Raw genomic sequence first — 22,381 nt, 5'->3', positions numbered from 1 at the left:
TTACATATTGCAATCTTGAACAAAGGCTTTTAACGAGGTTAAAAAGGTTAGTAAAGTAAAAACACAGATTTTGAATTCCTTCTGCGATTGGAACTAACTTCATACGATATCTGTCGATCGATGAATTCTAGAATTTCTCACGTTTTTCAACAGAAATTGGATTACGTTACTATCGATATAAAATGTTTGTAAATTTACCAATCTACAGCCCACATTAGAAACAAATAATGAAACGAATTCATTTTTCCTAGGATCAAGAACACTTCGAAGTTTCCAGTTCCAGAACGAGAACGAGATGGAGCGTGAGACTTACGGGACGAGGAGTGGTGCCATCTTATGTCTTGAAGCCTCGATTTCGAGTTGCTCGGTTCGAATTTATCGACGAGAAATCCATAGAACTAAGGATGTCTGTAAGTTTAAAACAACCATTGTAAATATTTTGGCATTCTTTACTCTATAAACTTTTAACACTGGACAAAATGGATACTACTGGATAATACCGGACGTATATGATGTACAAAGATATCTGAAGTGAACTCACGCTGTGAATTATCAACAGCAGATAATCAGCCAAGCTCTCCCCGTATATCTTTGCTTGATAAAATAGTCGCTGGATCAATTTCCAAAGTTTCTAGACATTCTATTAGAAAACAAAAAATACAGAAGACCGGAGAGTAAATTTGGCCAGAAACTTGGTAAACGTATAATAATCCGGCACTTAACATTTATTGAGTTTTCATTGTCAACAAGAGTGATGTATTTTAATTTATGCGGCCTGTATTTTCCATTCAAACACCGATTACGAGCAATTAATTAACTGGATAATTTGATTCTCAACGAACAAATAACTAAATAAAGGGTGGTGCAGTTTAATGCAGAAAGAGCAATCGCCACAAATGTAATTGTAATTGGATGGTGAAAACGTATGAGCCTGTTGTTTCAAGATTAATTGGAGAAGCGGCGCATGAGAGGCTTCTAATTACTCCTGGTAATGCCACCACGCGACGAATTAATTGCGATCCATTATCTTTCGTCCGTATTTTATCGATTACCATTTTCATACGAGGTACTAAACAATGAAGTTTCACGTAACTCCCAAATGATCCGTGCTCTCTCTATGATCCATTGTATCCTCGCTGGATATGCATATACAGGATATGTATAACGTTTGCAAATTTATTCAATCTACACGAAACTAATCGACGACCGTGTCAACAACACTAAACGATTTTGTTCTCTTCCCGCTTATGCCATGTGAGCCGGACGTGAGCCGCGCAGGGAATCACGAATCTTTTTGAAACTTTGCTCACTAAATTCGTGGATAATTAAGAGAAATATCTGCATGATCGATATTTCTTTTAAATATTCGTATTTCTATGTTACACACTTTTCATGTGTTTAGATCGCAGAAACAGTGTTTCAATTAAATTCCTACGAGTACCTGTTACGATAAAACACTTGAAAACACAGGTTCCATATTTTATAAATAATTTTTCATATTATAATATGATATATCATTCTTACAGAACTAGCTTTGTAAATTCATAGATTGTTCCGACGATTCTTTTCTCTCGAGTATTTGTTCATTTTCTCTAAACTTGCCAGGAATCTTCGTATTTCAATAATTTAAGTAAAGCTAATTTTCCAGGAATATTCAGACCGCGATTAAAAATCCAATTTCCATTTCAGAAATAATTCTTGGTATGGTTGGACGTTACGTTTCCTTCGAAGTCCGTCTATCGTACAATGGCATCGATTCGATCCCATTCTTTTGCAAGATACGCGAAACATATAAGAAAGCAGCTCACGGCTTACAATATTGTTCTCCTAATGGTGTACCATTGTCTGGTTAGAAAAATGCTATTCTAAATCAGAAAATCGTGGACTGGAGGCGAGTATCGGATTCGAAAGGACAACAAATGGCGATAACTTTATCCGCGGCTTTCGTGACGACTTCCAATGGTTCTACCATGGTCAAAGGATTATCTGTTATTTTGATACGGACGCGACGAGAAATGTAATTTCGTTGTCATCTCTAATATTACATTGTACGAGTATGAGGAAAACGTTGCTGGAATGTAGGAAACGAGAAAACGAGTTCCGTGATCGTTCGACGAGTTTCACACCCTCTCTGAATAAGCGACAAAAATCCCACCCTCCTGAATTACCCTCGACGTTCACCACGTCAATTTTTTTCTTCGTTTGACAGCTACTATTCCAAAGAATTAAAGAGGAGGAATTCTTTTTTTTATTGAAACATACCTTTTCATGTTCTTTCCCCAAATGGTGACTATTTAATTTCCTGAGTGAAACGAAGTATCGTTGAAAGTGCTTCAATATATCTTAAATTAAAGCTTCTGCTCGATGGTTTCTTTTAATTTTCTGAATGATAATCTTCGAGAGTACGAAATACTTAATTCTAATAATTGTTTGTATCGCGTTATCTTTCTCAGAAGAATATAGAATAATTATCTTCTGTCCTCAATGAATTCTCCCTTCAAGAGCTTAACACGCCGACAGTAATTAATTCTTCCTTATCTCTGTAATACCTATTCTCAGCTCTGGAAATCAAGGATTACACAGAAACGAACGGCTGCAAATAAATTAGCATGATCCTCGAATACTGGCAATTACTAAACTGTTTCCATCGTATCTACCTATTTAACCCCACGTTTTATTCCTTTAAACAAACCAGGCGAAGAATTTAATTGTTCCCGTTTGAAATTTGAGCCAACGTTCCGCGCAGATCGAACTCGTTAATGTCTATATAATCTCGGTACTCTGAATCCTTTTGGATTAGCTTGGATGACTTGCAATAAGTGCTTTGAAGCCACGAACTAGCCCCAGATTCTAGCGAAACAATTTCCTGTTGCGGATACACGACTCATGTCAGATACTTGCAAACAAAGTTGCCTTTTAAACACTGCCACGAACTCTTCAAAGGATGGTGAAGTTAAAATTGTACGGCATAGGCGAAGTATAGAAAATTGACAACGGACGCTGTGTCGTGGATGGAAAATGCCAAATCGTAGTTCGGCGAATTCGATAAATAAGTTTTTCAAAGGAATATTTAATAACGGGTGAGAAAATGTCTCGTGTATAATTACAATCATGAAAAGTAGATTATTTCTATACTATTGTAGTATCGTGAAAAAAAAGGCCTAAGTATAGATCGATCAAAGTATAAAAACAGTGTTGTCTGCCCTTCAGTTGTTAGTTTACATCGGAGGAGGCCTATGTGTCTAAGGTCGCCTAGCCCTTAGAGTGCTGAATACTCGGAGCCTATGTCATCCGTACGGACGGCACGCTGCCAGCGCTGACCATCGTTGTGGACTGAATACTTTTTCGCTATACTGAACTCTGTTGAGTGACCATTCAAAGCGCAAATCGTAATAAGTTATAGTAATTCTTTTGCGCGAGATTAAATGATTCAAGAGCGTTATTTTTTAGTATTAATTATTTATTATAAACATTGAAATTCACAATAAACTAGAATTTGGGTAGTAAACTAGAAAACGATAAACCAGAAAACTAAATTTAGTAAATATAACACAAGTTAATAATTCAGTTGTGCATGAAAAATTTCAAAACAATCATCGATACATAATCCGACATCGCATTTTCTGTCGTTCCTTCTCTTATTTTTCACACAAACAACACATTTTCTTCTTGATAATTGTGTTGTGCCGGCACCATTATTCTACCAAATGTCCAAATTGGACAAATTGTGAGTGCAAAGCATTAAATAAAAAAAAAAAAAGAAAAGACAGTTTCTTCGAACGCGGCATTAACATTGAAATGCATTTATATTTATCTCACACAAACGTAATAGTATTACTTCTGTGTAGGTGCTCGGAAAAATTGACAAACGCGTATACGTGTCCTTAGTCCAGACCGATGGCTTTCGCCAGACGCATATATGCATCCATAGCACTCTAAGGGCTAGTTCTTGCGGAGCATGGACATAGTGAGATCAGGAAAGAAAGGAAACGAACGCTAGAGGAGAAGAACGATTTTGGGTTCAAGGAGCGTCGAGAGTCAGAGTTAGTTTAGAAGTCGAGGAATAGAGTTTTTGGCGTTGTCGAGTTGCAAGAGTTGCTGGCGTTGTTGAGAGATAGAGTTGTTAGCGTTGTTGAGTTGCGAGAGTTGCTTGAGGTAGAGTGTGATTTTCGTATTTAGTTGCAGTTAAACAACCATCGTTTTCTGTCTAATTAATGTCTGTATAGTCAACTTATTATAAATAAATTGTAAATAGTTGGGAAAAAATTTATATCTAAATTTACCCGATACTACACTATGAATCTTGAAAAACTCGTGTCACACAGTAAATCTACTTGATCAGTTCGATGAATAAATTTCCTAGAAAAATATATGGCGAGGAATAAAAAAAGGTTTCATGCGATCGAAGGAATTTAAATGATTTCCATGTATGCGATGGATTTTGAACAAAAAAAAAAATGTATCGTAATAAACTGGCCTGATAAATTCGACGAATAAATTATTTTTTAATTTTTTGCAAAGAAAAAAGAAATGTCTCGTGCATAATTGCGATCAAAGGAATTTTAGGTCATGTCTATGTGACGGATGTTGAAGAGATTTTTATTACACAACGAGGAACTTTTGAATACACAGCTCTTTAACAAATGATATACCATTAAGCTTCGTCTCGTTTCATTAACATTGAGAGATTGTACAGTTGGAAAATGGTGAACTTTTGGCCGAACAGATTTCCGAACAAGCTTTTGTTACAACTGATGTACGATTAAGCTTCGCGTCGTTTTACCAACGTTGAGAAATTGTATAATTTTCGAATGGTGAACTTTCGAGTGAAAAGTACACCGAAGCAAGACAAACCGTGTACATTAAACTTCGTGTCATTTTATTAACGTTGAAGGATCGTTATAACACCGTGTATTATAACTGTATAATGGCGAACTTTTCAACGAAGAGTTTCCTTGAGACAAGACATTAAGCCTCGTATTGTTTTACCGTAATATCGAGGAACTGTTTCATCAGACGCTTCCTTCGTGAAGTATAAATATAATATTACAATTTGCACAGTTTCTTGACGAAAATCCAAATCTCTTATCTTGCAGAAACTCTTCAACAAAAATAACTAAATCACGACATTTTCAGTTACCTTTCGTTGCTATGCATAGCATAAATTTCCACGCGAATTTTATTATTGTAAATCACCAGAGAAATTTCATAATGACCTGTTCCACCAAGCTAATCATCTAACGTGTACGGATTAAATTACAGTAACCAGAGACGACTAAATTCTTTTATCTTGTTCTATTTATCTTTATGTTTCTTATCTTTCTCGTACACACCGAAACGTAACGCTCTCTTCTTCCTTTTTCTCGTCATTTTTCTCGCTGTTCCAGCACTTCCGTCTCTTTACTCCGTCGTTCAAAATAGTTTGGCATAATTTAGACGCGTAGCTCGATGCGATAATATTTCTAAAAATTGAAGAAAGCACTAATGGCCATAGCAATTTACCAAAATGGTCAACTACGTCGAATTAAATCGTTCAGCAGCATAATATATATTTCTTTATAGAATTTTTCATTCTTTTCTCTTGAATAATGTTACAATTATAATACGTTTTATTCACTGTACATCGCATACTGTATTCACGATATATAAATCACAATTTATTAATTGGAATTTTGCGCGCGCGCTATCCGATTTCCAAAGGGCCCCGTTTCTCGAATGAATCGAATGATTCGCGTAAGTTATCCATCGCCACGCAAATTATAAATATATATTTATGTTAATAACATGAATTTATATAAATATTTCTCAAATTCTCGCCGGCTGCTTAATGTTTAATCAACAAGCTGTCGAATTGCGTCGGATTGATTAATCGATATCCCGTGTCATTTTATGTTCGAAAATATTGTAGATACAAAATACCGGATCGTGTCCATTGATTTTCCGGCTTTCGTTGATGGATGTGCTCGAAGGTGATATCCCACGCTCGCGAGATAAATCTCCGCAAAGATCCTTCTTAAAGAGGAGGAAAGGGAAAGCTGATAGTGGAAAATCGGCGAAGGCGGAGTTTGACGACAATCTGTTACCGAACGAGGAATTGGCGATATTCGGTGGAAACCTCAAACGATCCGAGGATCGTAGCAGTTTCTCCTTTTGGAATGTCGACGAGAACATGCAGTTACTGGTCTCCGAAAGGAAGACGGTATGATAAAAATCTCATACGATTTCAATTGGAAATCTCTCTTTTATGCTTTCCATATAAAACTTTTTCTCCTGCCCATGTTCTATGTGCGTTTGTTTTATTGAAAATTTACATAGACGTGACTTCGACTTGGCAGCATTTTTCATGAGCGACAGATTTGACTTTTAAATCATCAATCAATCCAAGTTTCGTATCTACCTTTTTAAAGGTTTAATCCTTTCACGAAGGACACAGAATGATAAATTTAGAAAATAATTGTTTCTGCGTTTCCAAGATTCTCTGTGTCTCTGTAATCAGATACGGAAAATACGTACCTTATATCTCGCGGATAGAGCGCGCAGTTTTATCTTCCTTCAAATCCACTGAGATGTTATAGAATAGTGACGGAATTCGTAGGAATCGTACTTTATTATACAAACAAAAAGTTTCACCGTTTGCCCATTTTTATTCTCATTCACATTGTTGCGGTTTCGAAGATATTCTTCATTTTTTCAAAACATCATTTATTTGATACGTTCTACAACATAACATCGAGATAGATCGTAGAATGTCATTAATGATTGCAAGGATATCGCAAGAATACTAATTGTTATAACCGCGTAAAAAGAACACCGACGACATAATTCCAACTTGAAGGGATCAATTCGCTTGCGTATCTTCAGAGATTTCTACTTTTCTTAAAGTCTTCTGCTTTTAGCGTCCAATTAAAATTAAATAAATCGATAAGTTCGATGTTTCTAATTACAAAGAATCCAATAACGTTTCAAGAATTTGTCTCTGGCGTTGCAGGTGGAATTCGGTGTACGATTTCAAGCTATTAGCGAGGGAAAGGATTCAGACGCGAAAGAAAGCACGAAAACAACGCCAAGAGTGAAGAAAAAGGCCAACGCGAAGAAAAATGCGGACAAGCAGAAAGAAACGAATTATTGCCACGTGGCGATAGTGAAACTTACGCTGGGAAGCTCTACATTGCTCGATTTTACAATAATATGTTCGATGAGCTAGAAAGTTGCTCATTTTTATTTCAACAGACGCGAGCTTTGAATCGGATCGTTTAAAGATCCCGGAAGCTCGCGCATTAATCGCCCGTATTCTCGTAGAAATTACTCGGAGAATTTATCGGTGCATTTTTCTACGCGGTTCCCTACTCGATTATCGATTGCTCGTTCTTCATATGTGCAAACGCATGATCACCTTCGATTACCCTTCAAATATTCACGAACATGTGCAGAATATTATGAATATCGTTGCTCGAGAGGAGATGAAAAATTTTAAAGTCATATAAATTGCATTCTGATCATTCTTTCGTAGAAATTTAAAAAATTCAGGATCGCTTTAAGGGACACCGCTTAAAGAATAATTCATACACTCTGTAAGAAGTAAGTTTCTCAGTGTTCTTGAATTTCCTAAGATATTACCTTTTTTTTCAGTTCTTTGAAGTTCCATGATTTTATGAGTCTTCGTTGTTCCCTCGGCTTTCTTAACTTGTCGCGTTTTTCAAGCGTTTGCAATTGTCTCTATGTTTCACTTTGCGCGTCCATTTTCCTACTTTTTCCCTCGTTTCACATCTACTACTTCCATTCTCGCATTGCTGATTCCCCATTTCCTACTTTCGTAGCTTCCCTAATTTTCTCTTTCTTCTCTTCCATTCCCACTGGCTCCTTCTAATTTTTTATTTCTCGCACGCACTTCTTATTTTTCTTCGTCCCCTACGTACCCATTGGTAGCTTATCCTGTCCCTCCAATCCCCCAAAGCATTTGAAAGTTGCCAAACTCTTCTACTTCTGCAACTCTCGTTTCTTCGCTTTAATCCTACATTTTATCGTTGAAACAAGAATAATTCACAGTTCAAAGGGTTATCGAAGATTTAAAAATATTATTTTTATTGGCAGTGCACAACCCCTCGGCACGATAATTCGCAATGAAACCCCGTGTTAGATATAATTTGCACAGTTTATTCGGATATTTACATGCAAACGCAGGCGTAAAAAATTGATACAATTTTATGGACGCTCTCCTATAAAATTAAACACGAAGAAAAATCATTTACATACAATCACGCTTCCTATCTGATCTGGTAGTCCGGTGCATGACTTTGCAAGACAATTTTGTCAAGCTTCCCATGGATAAAATATAACACCGCGATGACATAGTGTCGCGTATGAATTACACCACCCGTTATTTCCATGTACACGACACGCTTTTCGCTCCAACAATGACTAACACGCGCATATATATGCATATACACACAGACACATTCTTTTCAATTACATTCTGATCGCACAGATCCAAGCGAACCTATAATTAATTCGAACGGAAGGTTGTCGATCAATAGGTGTGTCATTAAGCTTCGCCACAGTTCATCGTCGTTAATTAGCTAATTAATTGAGTCTTCACATTCAGAGATCAAACTACAACGAAGCTTTTCATATTCTACGTAACAATGAATGCCTTGTACGCATGAGGTTTTCGCGAGTTCCTAATGTCGACAAGATGGAATGCAAAGTTTCCTAAAATTTCTTATGGTTTAACAACGACCGTCGAATAATTTCTAAAGCTCTCTTCTAGCACACTGAAGCATAATTTTGAAAATTACGGTTTCTTCACCACGAGATGAACATTCGTCGGATCATTCCGTAAGTAATGTCGTTCTTTAATTTATGCGGTGAAGTTACAAGGCAATGTGCTGTTTTAATTTAAAGACAGTTGCTGGAGAAGATTGCGAGGAATACTGAATTAAAATGGAGGTTTATTTTATCGCGATAACGTTTAATCGCATGCAACAGAAACGACACTAGATTACTCAGAGAATTTGGAAGACCGGTGATTTAAAAGGGGAAATTTGTTTCACCGTGGCAAAAGATAAATATTCATTTATTCCAAAAATACTTTAAAGCGTGCAAATGCAATAGGGGATTAATTTTAATTCGGTTATACGCAACGTAATTGAATATTTTACGTGGAGATTATTATTTCAGTTTTTCAGAAGACGAGTTAAAACGTCATTGAAAACAATTGACGGTATTATTCGCGAATGAAGTATCAAAACCGAGATGTTCCCATGTTACAGCGGATCAAAATCACATTACTTGTGGAATGATGTTATGCCTAAACGTATGATGAAAATTGTATTGTAGGAATCTTCGTATCCATTAGCTAGGATCTAGAACGACGAGGAATTAAAATAGCGAAAATTTCAATTTCTACATTATGATACAATTTGCTAAAGTATATCCTATAGATCAACCGTGATTAAATTACGTAGAGAATTCACGTACAGTTCATTACGGTTAATTAGCGATTCTTTTCCCCATTGGTCGAAAATCAGCGAAGATTTTCAGTCGATAGCTAATACACTTAAGTCGAATCTACAATTATCGATGTAATATCGGGACTGTGTGATTCTGAGCGAAATTTCGTCTCCGCCCGCTTCTCATTTTTACAGCGCATCTGTATATTTTTTTAAATTACTCCGTATAGTATATTCTTTATGGAATTTTATACGATTGCTGAGAAAATTCGAAGCCTCTGTGACGATAAAGATTATTTGTATACTTACAACGTATATACTTATATATGTACAACTATATAGTAGACAAATTAAATTACATCGTTTTGATGAGCGATTTTCTGGAAAGAATTTACCCTGCAAACTTCACGAACGTGTTTAGTTCCTATCTGTTTGATTCGTAATCACGATAATTTAAAAACTAGTGTTCGACGTGAGAGGAAGTTCTTTTGATCAATTTGCGAATTTACTTGGAATATTAGAAATTTAACAAGCTTCGCTACACCACTTGCACCGCTTCGCCTGTAACAATCCCAAAGCAGAAATGTTCGTCTGAAAACAATTCAAACAAATAAATTTTCTCCGACACGTTTATACAATTCAAAAACGACTGAAAAATTCTATACATCCAATTAGTCAATGATACACGCAAATAGATACGAATGATAATGTTTATGCGATTTTTGCAAACATCTGTCCACTTTGCAACGAGAAACTTGCCAATCTACCTGTATAAAACTTTCAATTAAACCTCTCGACCGAAGAAACAAGCAAACAGGAATCAATCAATATCCAATTTCGAGGCTTTCGTGTACGAGGCTTGCCGATAGAATTTACGGAATCTCTGATACGAGCAACCTTTGCATCTAAAGAAATACATCGGCTATTTCTCAAAGAAAGATTCTGGAAAGAATCCAACGCGAAAGCCTCCATCATTTCGTTGAATAATTCTTTCAAAACGAATATCACGTGCGACGAATTCCTATATCTAAACTCTCTCATAGCAATTCTCAGCATCTGTACATTTGAGCAATGCGACGCTTCGCGAAGTAATCGCGAAAAAATCGCGGAATATGGTTTTGAAAATCGCACATGAGTCTTTGGAAATAATAAACGTGAATAGCAACGTCTTCCTCGTTTAGGAACTATTGGAAAACACTTTACTTCTTTCGGATTTCTTCGTGGCCTGTTCTGTGGTGCTTCTTTGGTTGGTTTTACCTGTGGAAGAGCTGCCTCGACGTGGGCCGGGCACGGCGAAATAATCAAGTCCATCTGAAAGCAAATGGGACGCAGAGGGACGAGTATTAGAGAGAAAATCCGTTGCTCGCGGAATTTCGAAGTCTCTCGTGATCGTTCGATCCACCGAGCTCCGAAAAATCTGCTATGGTTCTTGTTAAGATTTACGGTCAAAGGATTATGGGTTCTCCCAGTGGAAAGGTATCGAATGGGACTCGATCGAGATTTTTTCTTTGGAACCTTGTTTCGTTCTTGGGATTTTCGATGGAGCTAATACAATCGATGGATTATCAAGCATGGATTGTGAATTCTTCCAGCTTCACTTTTGGAATCTTGGACGATTCGAGGAAATTTTCATGGAATTAAAATGTACGTGTATCGAAGATGGATTATGGATTGTTGTAATGGAAAGATTGATCCAAATTTCTCTTTTGCGTTCTTGAACGATCCTCGGAATTTTTTATACGATTAGGATAAAAACTTAGTTAACTGTTATTTAGATACTGTGCATGGATTAAATTATGAATTTCAACTAAACTATAAAAATCAACTGCATTAAGTTAGACGGCGATGCGGAGATCACGAAGGCTATGTTAGTTTTGCCTTAAAGGGGACAAAATGAGGCCGAGTTTAGCAACGTTCAGCTGAAAACAAGCTCGCATGCTGCAACCAAAATTTGAGAGACGGATTAAAGAAAAGAAAGCATAGAAAAGAACGTGAGATAATTTAGTTGACGAGAACGTCGATGAATCAGAATTGCTCGAGAAGTGGGAACAACGTCGGTTCATGAGAGACTGATGTAAACATCGTCGATCGATAAATTCTTCAGACCTTCTGCTAGAAATTTTCTTTCAAATTCTCGTACGTAATTACATCATTCGTCAAACTTATAAAGATTAAGCAAAAATAAAGCTTTACGTATGTACAATGAAATTTTAAATCTGACTTTTATTAAATCTACTTTATGTAATTATAATAAAATTATCAAAAAAAAAAAGTCAGAACAGAAATTGAGTTCTGTTAAATTTATATTAAATTGTAAAATTTATTCGTTCATATATCGCGTTCATATATCACAAATAATAAAAAAAAAATACTGAAAAACATTTGTTTGTAATAATGTAACACGTAATTTTTTCAAAATTTTTTCAAAATTTTTTCCAACATAACATTGGAAACAAAAGAATCGGATTATTAAATAGAGAAGACAGAACCGACGACATTCTTCCATCCCTTTTCAACCCTCTGCCTTCGATTCTCAATTAAAGCGTCTAATAATCAGCGAGATGCATTTAAACATCGCGAAAACGTCGTTCATTGAACTGTTCGATTTACCTAGAGGGAATCGTGCTTCTAGCCAGAGTTTCATCGTAATTATACGATATTTCGGATGCTCGTGGACAACGATGTTTGCCAAGCTGTTTATCATGGACGTATCACGGCCGGACTACGGGATGGTTGTCGGTCGAGTTTCGATACTTTGAATCCCCGAACGAGTTTCGTGTCCACCTGAATCACGCGTTTAAAACAAATTGATATTTTCTTGCACGAATAGCGCGTACTGAAATTTTGCCTCAGGAATCCACTAAAACTGGCGCATTGATCGTTAATCCCGGTTAAATCTGTAATTTCTTAATTTCTTTTTACCACAAGAAATCATTATTTGTTAGTTCCATTAGAAAAAAAAAAAAAAGAATATGTTCGAGAGAAACGTAAAGATCGAACGTAGCTGTTTCTTCGTTTTTTACTGTTTGTTAGTTACAAATAAAACAGGAAAGCTTTAAGAGAGAAGATTGAATTTAATTCTTCTGTACTTCTCATCAAAATGGAATACCCTTTAATTCTCTTAATTAATTCTCTTGCTGTTTATTAAAAAGGAGTCATTACCTATTAGTTTCATTAGGAGAAAGCATACCTTGTGAGGTGAACGTAAATTTTTTCCCTTGTTCCTCATAAGAGAGGAAATTAATTATCACTTTCATAAGAAACAGGAAACGCCAAAAGTGAAAATAAAAATCGAATTCTTTCTCTGTATCATTTATCAAAGGGGAAGATTATTTATTAATTTTACCCGAGAAGAAACTTCTTGCCCTTCCACGAAAAATTCTATCCCGTGATTAGCGTGCCTGGTAAAATAATAAATTTGAATCTTCAACGTTTTGTAAACCGTCTGAACTAGTTGTTTAACGAATAAGAAAAATCAAAGTGATGTTAAGTACCAAGGACGTGTTTATCGTGCTTAATGGCCGGAACGTGGAGAATGTCCGATCGCGTTACGACATGCGAAAAACCGGAACGACGATTTTGTTCAATCATGTACAAGCAATTCTCTCGGAAACCAATTCACTTTTGGGCGTCCTTCTAATTTCCCGAATTCGTAAATCTTCGGTTCGGGGTCGAACACGCGTAAAATTATTTTACGGTTCGCGCAAACCACGACTGTTCGGTGTTACGCCAAAATTCACGAGCAGTTGGCCACTCGTATATTGAATTTTACAAGCTTATCGAAAGCAGTGTGAAAGCACGATAGGTAACCAAGCTTCCCAAGTGAATAAAAATGATTAGGTCGAATTATTGAATTTTGAAAGGGAAAGTTCGGCAATTTGAAGCTTCAAAGATATTTGCAACTTTGCAGAAATGTACAGTGGCTGGCGGAAATATCCTAACACTTACGGCAAACCTTATGAATTTTATTATATTTATATATTGTATGCGTTATAGGAAACTTTCAGAAATTTCAAGCTCGTATCATCGCTACTACACTGACAAAATTAAAAATCTGAGCTTTCCTTTCGTATCATTCGCTGGAACAAAAATGGCTTCGTTGCTAGTGTCGCTAATACTACCAAAAATATTTGTCTTATTTTCCTGAAGCCTTTCTCTCATCAGGTACATTGTATTTTCATAGTATCACATTTTTTTATATTATTTCAATTTTAATACACGTACCTAATTAATCAGTAAAGACAATATCATGCAAGTACTTTTCACAGCCGCTGTACGTTTCTACAGTTTCACATATGACATATTGCGATTCTTCGGATTTCGATCGTGTTTTTAATAATACGTCGTGCTTTGTACATTTCGCGAACATTGCAGTTCACTTGGTCGAGGTAGACCTGAAATTGTCTTGGAATATTCACGAAGCGTTGGAACAAAACGCAACGTCCTACTAAAGACACTTTCGCAAGTCTAAGAACCGCGAGTCTAAAATGTAAAAAAAGTTTGAAATATCTTTGAATGTTCGAGTTGCCGGATTTGCCTCGTTAATTAGAAGAAAAGGGCTCGCTTTTTCTGGAATAATTTTTTCTAATCGGCGTATCGATCAAGCGGAACATTTGGGTAGAAAAGTACAGACCATTCGCGGAACAGAATCACAGCCTGGCGACCAGGGTAAACGTCTTTCGAGCCTGGAATCACGCGATTAAGCGTAGATAGTTATAGTTTTCGAAAGGTCTACCGCTTCAGAGTATGATACATATTAATCCAAAACAATCTGAAATTTAACAGTGATGTTTAAACAGTGTTTTTTTTTTCGAGCAAACCTGTCGCTTCTTCCACGTCACGTAAAAGAGCCGAAGAAAGAAGAGAAGAAAAGAACGCCGGAATGTGCGTGCGTCGCGTAGATTTGCATCGGACCTGCGTACCTGATACTGGTCGTCCTGGTCTGGCTGAGGCTTGGATGCCGTCTTACAGGTGCTCTGTATCCTCTTCTGGACCAACAGATCCACCAGCCGCCGCAGGCCGCCGACAGGAAACTCTCTCTGAAGTGTTTTGACATAAATCCGTACACGATCGGATTTATACAACTGAAACACAATATGCTTAGAATGAAATACCCGGCAACTATTGTAGCATAGTACAGTAGCTGGAAAGTGGATGAACTTTATCCTATTAATCGGGAAATACGAGTTAAGTACATGATGTTTGGGTAATAGTTATGTGTTTAGACTTGTAAAATTGACTTGGAATTATTGTTGAAATCTGCCTTTACTATTTATTTTTAATTTTCTAGTTATAAATGTTTTATGGCCAAATTTATTTAACAGATTAGTACAATAAATGAATATACAATAAGTCGACAATTTAATGAGAATAAAAATCTGTGTGGATGGTGAAAAAATTAATCGAACATTTATGCGTGCAAAGTTTCAATAGGATTTAGAGAATATATAAGTAGATTAGGTAGTGAAGTCAAACAGTTTGACTGCGCGTGAAAGGATTATGTTTTATGGATGCGCTAGCTCTCAAAATTTAAATGAAATGAAATGAAATTATAATCGCGTTAAGTAACATTCTGATAAAATGGAATTTATTTCAAAATCCAGTTTTATTTTTATGACATATTCTTTCATTACTTACATTTTCCTATATTTCATATTTTTTTATTCGTCCCATCATCCGTTTCGATGGAAATCTGATTTTCACTTTAGTGAGGTCCTCGTAATAAATTGCTGCGACTATTAACAATTTTTAAGCAAATAAATAAATAAATAACGCGATAGACGAACAGCGAAGAGTTTAATTAGAGAAGAATGCTTCTGCGTCGAAATTGACAAAATAGAGATTCGTCCGATCGAATAACTTAAAAAGTGTAGTTTGTCATCGCTAATATCATTTAGCGTTTAAAGCGTTTTTCTTTTTTTTCGTAGTAACGATGGCGAGCGACGAAGAAGTATGTCAGGAAATTACAGATCGTTAATTGGTGTTAATGTAACAGGAGGGGTAATTTTCTCGCGGCATGGATCGTTACACACGTGAATTATTATGTTAACGAAGAGTTATTACGTCAAGAACAACGATTGCATCTGGATAATAACGATTAACTAAACGGGACACATTGCCACTCAGAAACGAAAATTGACAAGGAAGAATAATAGTTAAATTTTTTTATTATTTATTGCTCTCGCAATAACTTTTGGAGCAACATGTGATATTGAATAGCAATCGAACGGTACTTTTCGTGATTAAATCAGCATTATTGCAGCTGAAAAGCTTGACATCGCTTGTTTGATGAAAAACGAGCATGGAAATTTTAATGAAAAATGCGAGTGTACGTTGGGCATTTAAAAGTAATCTGACTAAAATCGTTGTTGTTGAAATCTGTATTTGCTATTAATTGTCCGTTTTTCAATTACACAAATTATGTGATTAAATGACAACTTGTTCAACAGATTAATGGAACAATATATTTTAAATTTATTAATAAATTAAATAATATATTTTAAATTGGAGGGTCACAGGGTGAACTTTCGCACGTTCGCGGGGAGACGCGATCTCGAAGAAGCGCGCCAACGAGAGTCGTAAATTCCCGTTACGATTGACCAATCGACGCCACGAATCGTACGATCCCTTATTTCTTGTGGGATAATAAGGGTGATTAATTGAAATAACGCTGCGATTAACAGGTTACTATATATTTAATCGATCCAACAACTTCGGTGATACAATAAGGAATGCTTGTGCGAACAACGACGAGTGAGTACGACCTGAGACTCTTTTAGTATCGTTGCGTTGACTGACTGTATTCAACCGAACACTTGATGATGACTTGCTCGAGAGTCGAACGAGAACAGAACGAGAACTGAACTGGCATAGGTGACGACTTGACAGAGAGAGACGTGGTAATGACTGCTTGACCACTTGCTCGATAAGTGCTGAACTGGCATTGCCCGAGAATTGTACTGGAAAAGGTGACGACTTGACCGAGAGAGACGTGGTAATGACTGCTTGACCACTTGTTCGATAAGTGCCGAACTGCCCTTAAGGTGTCTCGGAGGAAAGCTTGGTATGGGTGTGCCCTTTGACCGAAGAACGCGGATTCGTTGTTCACACTTTTCGTCCAGGAAGTGAGGGTAACGATCTTCGATGCCGATTGGTGATGACCCACTCTAATGAACAGGATATGCAGAAGTCTCCCACCAACGTAGAGCGGCGGTGGACTTTGCTCCTAACGAAAAACAACCTTTTACGATAGACATGTGTTAGCTTTTCCCATTTGGTGACTGTCCGCTTTCTCCGTGATTCTTAAGAGCACCTAATAAACTCAAGAACCTTTCCAAGACCCAGCCATAAAACTGAAAATACTTGGAGAATTAGAAAATTCTCCAGACGTGCAATTAGATTGGCAAACATGTGTGGAAAACAATGAAGCTAATGGTTAACGTTTTATGGTGGGTCCGGGGTCTATTGAGAATCGGGAAGACTGTAGGTTGACCGTTGGCTGCCAGGTAGCGAGGGATGACGTGCAAATGTCCTACGCGACGTAACACAGGGATGAAACGTGCTAATCATTGGATACATAGAAATGAAACAAAAGGGTAGTGAAAAATAGCTACTTGCAAATATAATCCCTTAATAAGGATAAAGCATAGAGAATTACATACATTACTTTTTAATTGCTTTCCATTCATAAGCTGTGAATGTTAGAAGCGATTCCGAACTATTTAACGACGGTATACCTTTCTTGGTCTTCGTAATCCCTAGAGTGAAAGAAATATAACACCATTTCACCTTCTTCAAATATTTAATCTTGCTACGATCTTCCAATTTTTAATCTTCTTTCCATTTTACCAAATGACGAAGATTTATAAGATCAATTAAGTTTTAAGAAGACATCCAACATAAAATTAAAACCAGAAACCATTCCTACCATTGGCCTTATTTAATATTTCCTTGAAAATTCGTCAAGGGTAGAAAAATATAATTGGTTCGAGAATAACCGAAAGAAGCAGAAGCAAACAAGCTTTATCTTATTCAAAGTTACTCGGCTCGTAACAATTTATATGTTTCTTAAAAGATAAAACGAAAAACCGAAAGAATCGTAGGAAATGCATTTAACCGTTCTCGAAACTTCTTACCAGGGAACTGCCGCTTAGTCATTCAAGGGTTTAATCCATGTTCCGTCTGTGAAAATAGACGAGGAAGCGCAAACACTTCTATACGCGTCTCTAATCATCTGTGTTAACTCAACGACGAAATTAAACAAAACAGGTTAAGAAGTTACTCGAACGCAACGAGTAGAAGGGTCGCTAAGTTGTTTACTTTAACCGGCTAATTTAATGAATGCAAAAGAGCGACGTACCGATGTCTGATAAAGTGTATAGCCTTGTCCACATACCTGTTAAAATAAGCCATCAACTGAAAGGCTGTGTTCAGGTGTTTGTACGTGCCAACTTTTATGCGTGGCAAATATCCGTAGGAGGTGAGCATGTTGTCCACGAGAATCGGACCCCAGCAAATGACAAACAGCACCACCACGGCGACCAACATTTTCACCACCTATCAACACAACACATTTTGTTATTTGAATGCGACAGGATTCTTCTGTTTCGGTATTTTGACAGTACAGTAGCTCAAATAATACGAAAGGCTACAAGGTGAAAAATATGATAAATAGACTGCTGATCTTGATATGGAAAATTTGGAAGTTTAAAAATGCAAAGTATTTAGTGGGTAAGACAAATCTATGTTTAGCTTTCATTTCTTAAATTATGTTCAGAAATGAATATAGATTTGCATAAATATCCGCGCTCCAATGACGAAATTGATACACTGTCGGTCGATTCTACATTAAAATTACCATTTCGTTTAATTTCCAGATTAAATACACATTTTATCATATTCTCGAATGTTTACAAAATATGAATAACATCAGAGGGAAAGAGTGTGTGTCATACAGACTTTCTCGCAGAATATCTCAAAATCAAATAGTTGAGGAATAAACATATCGATCTGCACTGTTTGTAGAATCAAGGAAAGTAATAACTTTTGGGTAATTACTGTTTTATCCTTTCTCTCCTTTTTCTTCCTGTTCGATCGAGTCACGATTCGAAGCGAACTCGCTCTTTCAAAAGTTACCAGTTCGTCCTACATTCAGACCCTTTTAGCCGTCACTTAAGACAAACGCGGGTTACCTACTTTGGATGAATTTTATTTCTCCATCGAGGTAACTTCAACAATCGATACGGCTTCTTGCCAATTGTTTTCGACCATCTTCCAGTCCGGTGATCAAAATCTTACAAACTTAGTGCGAATTAATCGAAGTCGATCGAGGACAGAGAGAGAATCACGTTCTCATTAAATTTAATCGAATTCTCCGTTTGCACACTTTTCTGTTCGCTTCTTTCGTTCATTTAAAATTAAATAACTAAAAAACGCGAAGATGGCACCCCGCTGGGGGTAACCATCCACATGCTATTCAATCATATGTTATAACATTTTACCTAATGTCCCACTGGACAAATTGTAAAATTAAAAATAAACAATATAATAATAAAATTTAAAATTAAATGGATCTAGCGAGCAGCGACTAGGAAAAATCCTGGTATTGTAATCCTTTTTGTCGCAACCTGTTACCAGGGATCTCTTGCACAAAAATCTGCTACACAGTAATATTGACGAATTGACAAATCGAAAATTATATACAGGAATTTTATATCACACAGAATGGTCGAGTGACTGATAATTTGTAAAATTTGATTTCTTTTACTACCGAAATTACTGTTATGGGAAGGGTTTTCACTAACAATGTTAATCGTATACCACAGGAGAACGTGGGTTATTTTCTTACTAAACGCGGATCGTAATAATTCGATAAAAGAAATTATCGAATTTCGAGAAACCAGGCGAAATGCGACGTCGTTAGCATGAACGGAACGTTTATTTCATTCCGATTTGGCCCGAAAGCGCTGCTTGAGATGCATAATAATTACCATTTGAATCAGAGTGTCAGCGGTTTGCATATGCAAATTATCTTTTATGAAACGAACGGAGAATATCGGACTTTTATGAGCGACACAAACTTCTTGAATGATAAATCGTGACTCCATAAATCTTCGATTACTTTCGACTCAACGACGTTAAATAAATTACTTAAATAGATTCTCGAAATTTCGAAAGAATGTTATTTTAAAACTGCCCTCGCGTTTTCTCGAAGTCATCCTTTTTAACCTAAGGTCACAAGGAATAGATGGTTACATAAAGTACATATTCGATATTTCCGACATCCTAAAGAAACATCCCGACTCTTGTTTCGCATGAATCTTTCAACGGAAGAATACTTTTCCAGAAGAATTTGACGAACGTTTACTTAATATTCTATGAATTCCTATCTTCATTGTTCGGAATAATCTTATCAAGTTCTCTAGTCGAGTGAACATCTTTACGAGTGGATACTTCAAACGGATAAATATACATAGATTGGATACGATATTCGACAGCAAACGTTTCCATAAATCTGATGCTCAATTACAAATCCTACCTGTCTTATCGTTCGAGATTCCTCTTCGGTCTGGCCATCCTCTCTCTGGGTACGGCGAGTATTTCTTACGCTCTGCCTCTGTGCCATTGGTATGGATTCCACATCGACGTTTGCCGGATTTAGTCTGCAACATTAGAGAAAGGAAAAAAGAAAGAACAAAAGAAGTTAGTGATTACAGTAGAAAGTACGATATATCTCACTTCTATAAATTGTTCTTCGCAGAAAGTATCTTCTCCGGCGGAGAACATCTCCCTTTGCTAAATTTCTCCCTTTCACACGTTCCAGGCATCTTTTACTTGCAAACTATTTTATTTCACTCTTTTGCTAGTGCAATTCCTTTAACCGCGATCTTCCTGGTGACACAAAGGTGCTTCGTAACCAGGGAAACGCAGATCGTGCGTGTCTCTAGGACCGTTCCGGAACTCGGAATTACCATACCATTGAAGCGTGGCTCTAACGTCGAATCACGAGACCGATAAACCGACACGTATAAACGTAATTCTCCGATAGACACTAAGATACCAGACGGCAAATCGAATCGCGTCGTATCTGCAATAATCGCTGTACTGGGCAGACAATACGCATTCAAGGTAACTTTAAAGAGGATATCGCGAATTATAGCGAAAGCATTCAGTTAATGACTTTAACGTTAAGCGAACGATTAACAGTATCGCAGAAGTCATTGAAACGAAAGAAATTGCAGCGTGAAAGAGGAGAAAATACAAAGAGGAATTATTTATTTTCCGATGTACTTTTCTGCTTACAGAATTGCACATTCCGGATATAATAAACAGGTTGACAGGCCAATAAACAGTTGGTAATTTATCGAAGTAGAATTCCGTTTATACGAATTACTTCTATTTATCTAAACTCCTATTCATCGGAATGAAATTTTGTGCAGCTCTCAATTAAAATAGAATTCTCCTTTTATACGAACTCCGTTTATTTGGACGAAATTTTAGTTGTGCAGCGTGTGATTAAAATGAAATCCTGCAGGCTGAGTCCGCTTATTTGAACGTAAATTCATATTATGTTTTACAATGAAACTTACTAGATTTGTAATAACATTGTTTTCGATAATACAAATTGCGTTGTCAAAAACGTAAAACAAAATTACCGTTTTGTTTCCACGTGTTTCTAATGAGCTCGACGGATAAAGAACGATGAACAACGACGAATTTAAAGCGTTTCGATCCATAAAAGGATGCCGTGTCATAAATTGCGATCGAAAACTAGGACTGGCAATACAACTTCTCAATAGATTAAACGTCGGACCGAGCAATTTTGTGGAACGAAACAATAGGATTACTTTGCACTGCAGCTGAATTTTTAAAAGTGGAAACTTTCCAAAGAAATTTTTTCAATTTCCCTTGCGGTTGTTCGGGTCTTTTATTTAATCGCGAAGCTATTTTCATAAAAATTCTCTGGCCGACATAATTGAAAATGCTCTTTAATATTTTCTGAATCATTATGATATTCAGCACTTTTTATAAAATTTTTAATTACATTGAAACTTTCTCGTGATAATTAAATAGTTCCATTACGGTCTGCTTTCGAATATTTCTGCCGCATATAACCAGGATTTTATATTCCATTGTGACAGACATATCGATAGAAATACGCTACACTTAACAATGACTCCTTTCTTTGGGACTCGAGAAAAGATAAACGTTATTCGATGCAGAATTTTTGTCTCGAGGATGTAGAACGAAGAGAAATTATGTGGAATAAATTTTGCCGAACATTTCATCGTTTTTACAACTCTGCGTAGTAAATAAACAATTGAGGAATTATTTCAAGAAAATAATATTTTAACCAGAGTGTGTTTAAACGCCGAAACGATAGAAAAATTCAAAGGTTATCCATGCCTCCCATTGACATTTAAAAATCAAAATACGAGATCCCAAATGATTCATAGTATCTTCCTATTAAAAATTGTTCCAATAAGCAATGTATTATACAATGAAAGAGCGAAGATTTCTTCTTTCAATGTTGTTTCCTAAGGCGTAACAGTGGTGCGTCGATATTTCGGAATCGGAAAACTTTCACAATGTTACTCTGCAAAGTGCATTTGCTTTTCTACCGCGGAGAAAATATGTGACAACTGGTACTGACGTGTATACAAACTTACAGCTGCTTTTAGGCATCCGACAGATAAATTGATACACGAAATGCATAGAACAGTATGCAGATGAAAAATAGAATGGGGAAAGCTATTACAGAGTCGATCAATTTTCTATAAATTTATACAAAATTATCATTTTCATTCGTACTCGTGTGCACGTTTGTTTCGGACTGAATGTTCATCGATGTTCATTTAAAAAAAAAACTGATAAAAAATGACAAGTATAAAATTTCAAGGTCACATGATCATTAATCAATCTATTCCATCATA

The 22,381-nt window shown here is 36.5% G+C and overlaps 1 protein-coding gene and 1 long non-coding RNA gene across 8 annotated transcripts in view; one reads left to right on the top strand and one right to left on the bottom strand.

Moving 5' to 3' along the window:
- Window positions 1-81: 81 nt before the first annotated feature.
- On the top strand, window positions 82-2,456 carry LOC122574907. Its single transcript, XR_006319224.1, has 3 exons — window positions 82-184; window positions 252-410; window positions 1,690-2,456. It is a non-coding gene; the product is annotated as an uncharacterized LOC122574907 (long non-coding RNA).
- Window positions 2,457-6,908: 4,452 nt separating this feature from the next.
- The window catches only part of LOC122574905 (QRFP-like peptide receptor), an 80,624-nt gene continuing 65,151 nt past the window's right edge, over window positions 6,909-22,381 (bottom strand). For 2 of the 7 annotated variants that reach the window (XM_043743101.1, XM_043743102.1), the window contains exons 9-13: window positions 19,987-20,110; window positions 17,845-18,005; window positions 14,372-14,533; window positions 14,083-14,134; window positions 6,909-10,760 (exon numbers count right to left, since the gene is read on the bottom strand). In XM_043743101.1, the coding sequence (XP_043599036.1) occupies window positions 10,230-10,760; window positions 14,083-14,134; window positions 14,372-14,533; window positions 17,845-18,005; window positions 19,987-20,110 (1,030 nt within the window). In that variant the 3' untranslated portion in view covers window positions 6,909-10,229. Of the gene's footprint in view, window positions 10,761-12,059; window positions 12,234-14,082; window positions 14,221-14,371; window positions 14,534-17,844; window positions 18,006-19,986; window positions 20,111-22,381 lie in introns of those variants that run through there. The other 5 variants (XM_043743103.1, XM_043743104.1, XM_043743105.1 and 2 more) reach the window with 5 other exon arrangements.

The sequence above is a fragment of the Bombus pyrosoma genome, linkage group LG14, assembly GCF_014825855.1.
Source record: "Bombus pyrosoma isolate SC7728 linkage group LG14, ASM1482585v1, whole genome shotgun sequence".
Lineage (NCBI taxonomy): Eukaryota > Metazoa > Arthropoda > Insecta > Hymenoptera > Apidae > Bombus > Bombus pyrosoma.
Note: the sequence above shows the minus strand (reverse complement) of the source record. Positions and strands in the feature narration are given on the sequence as shown.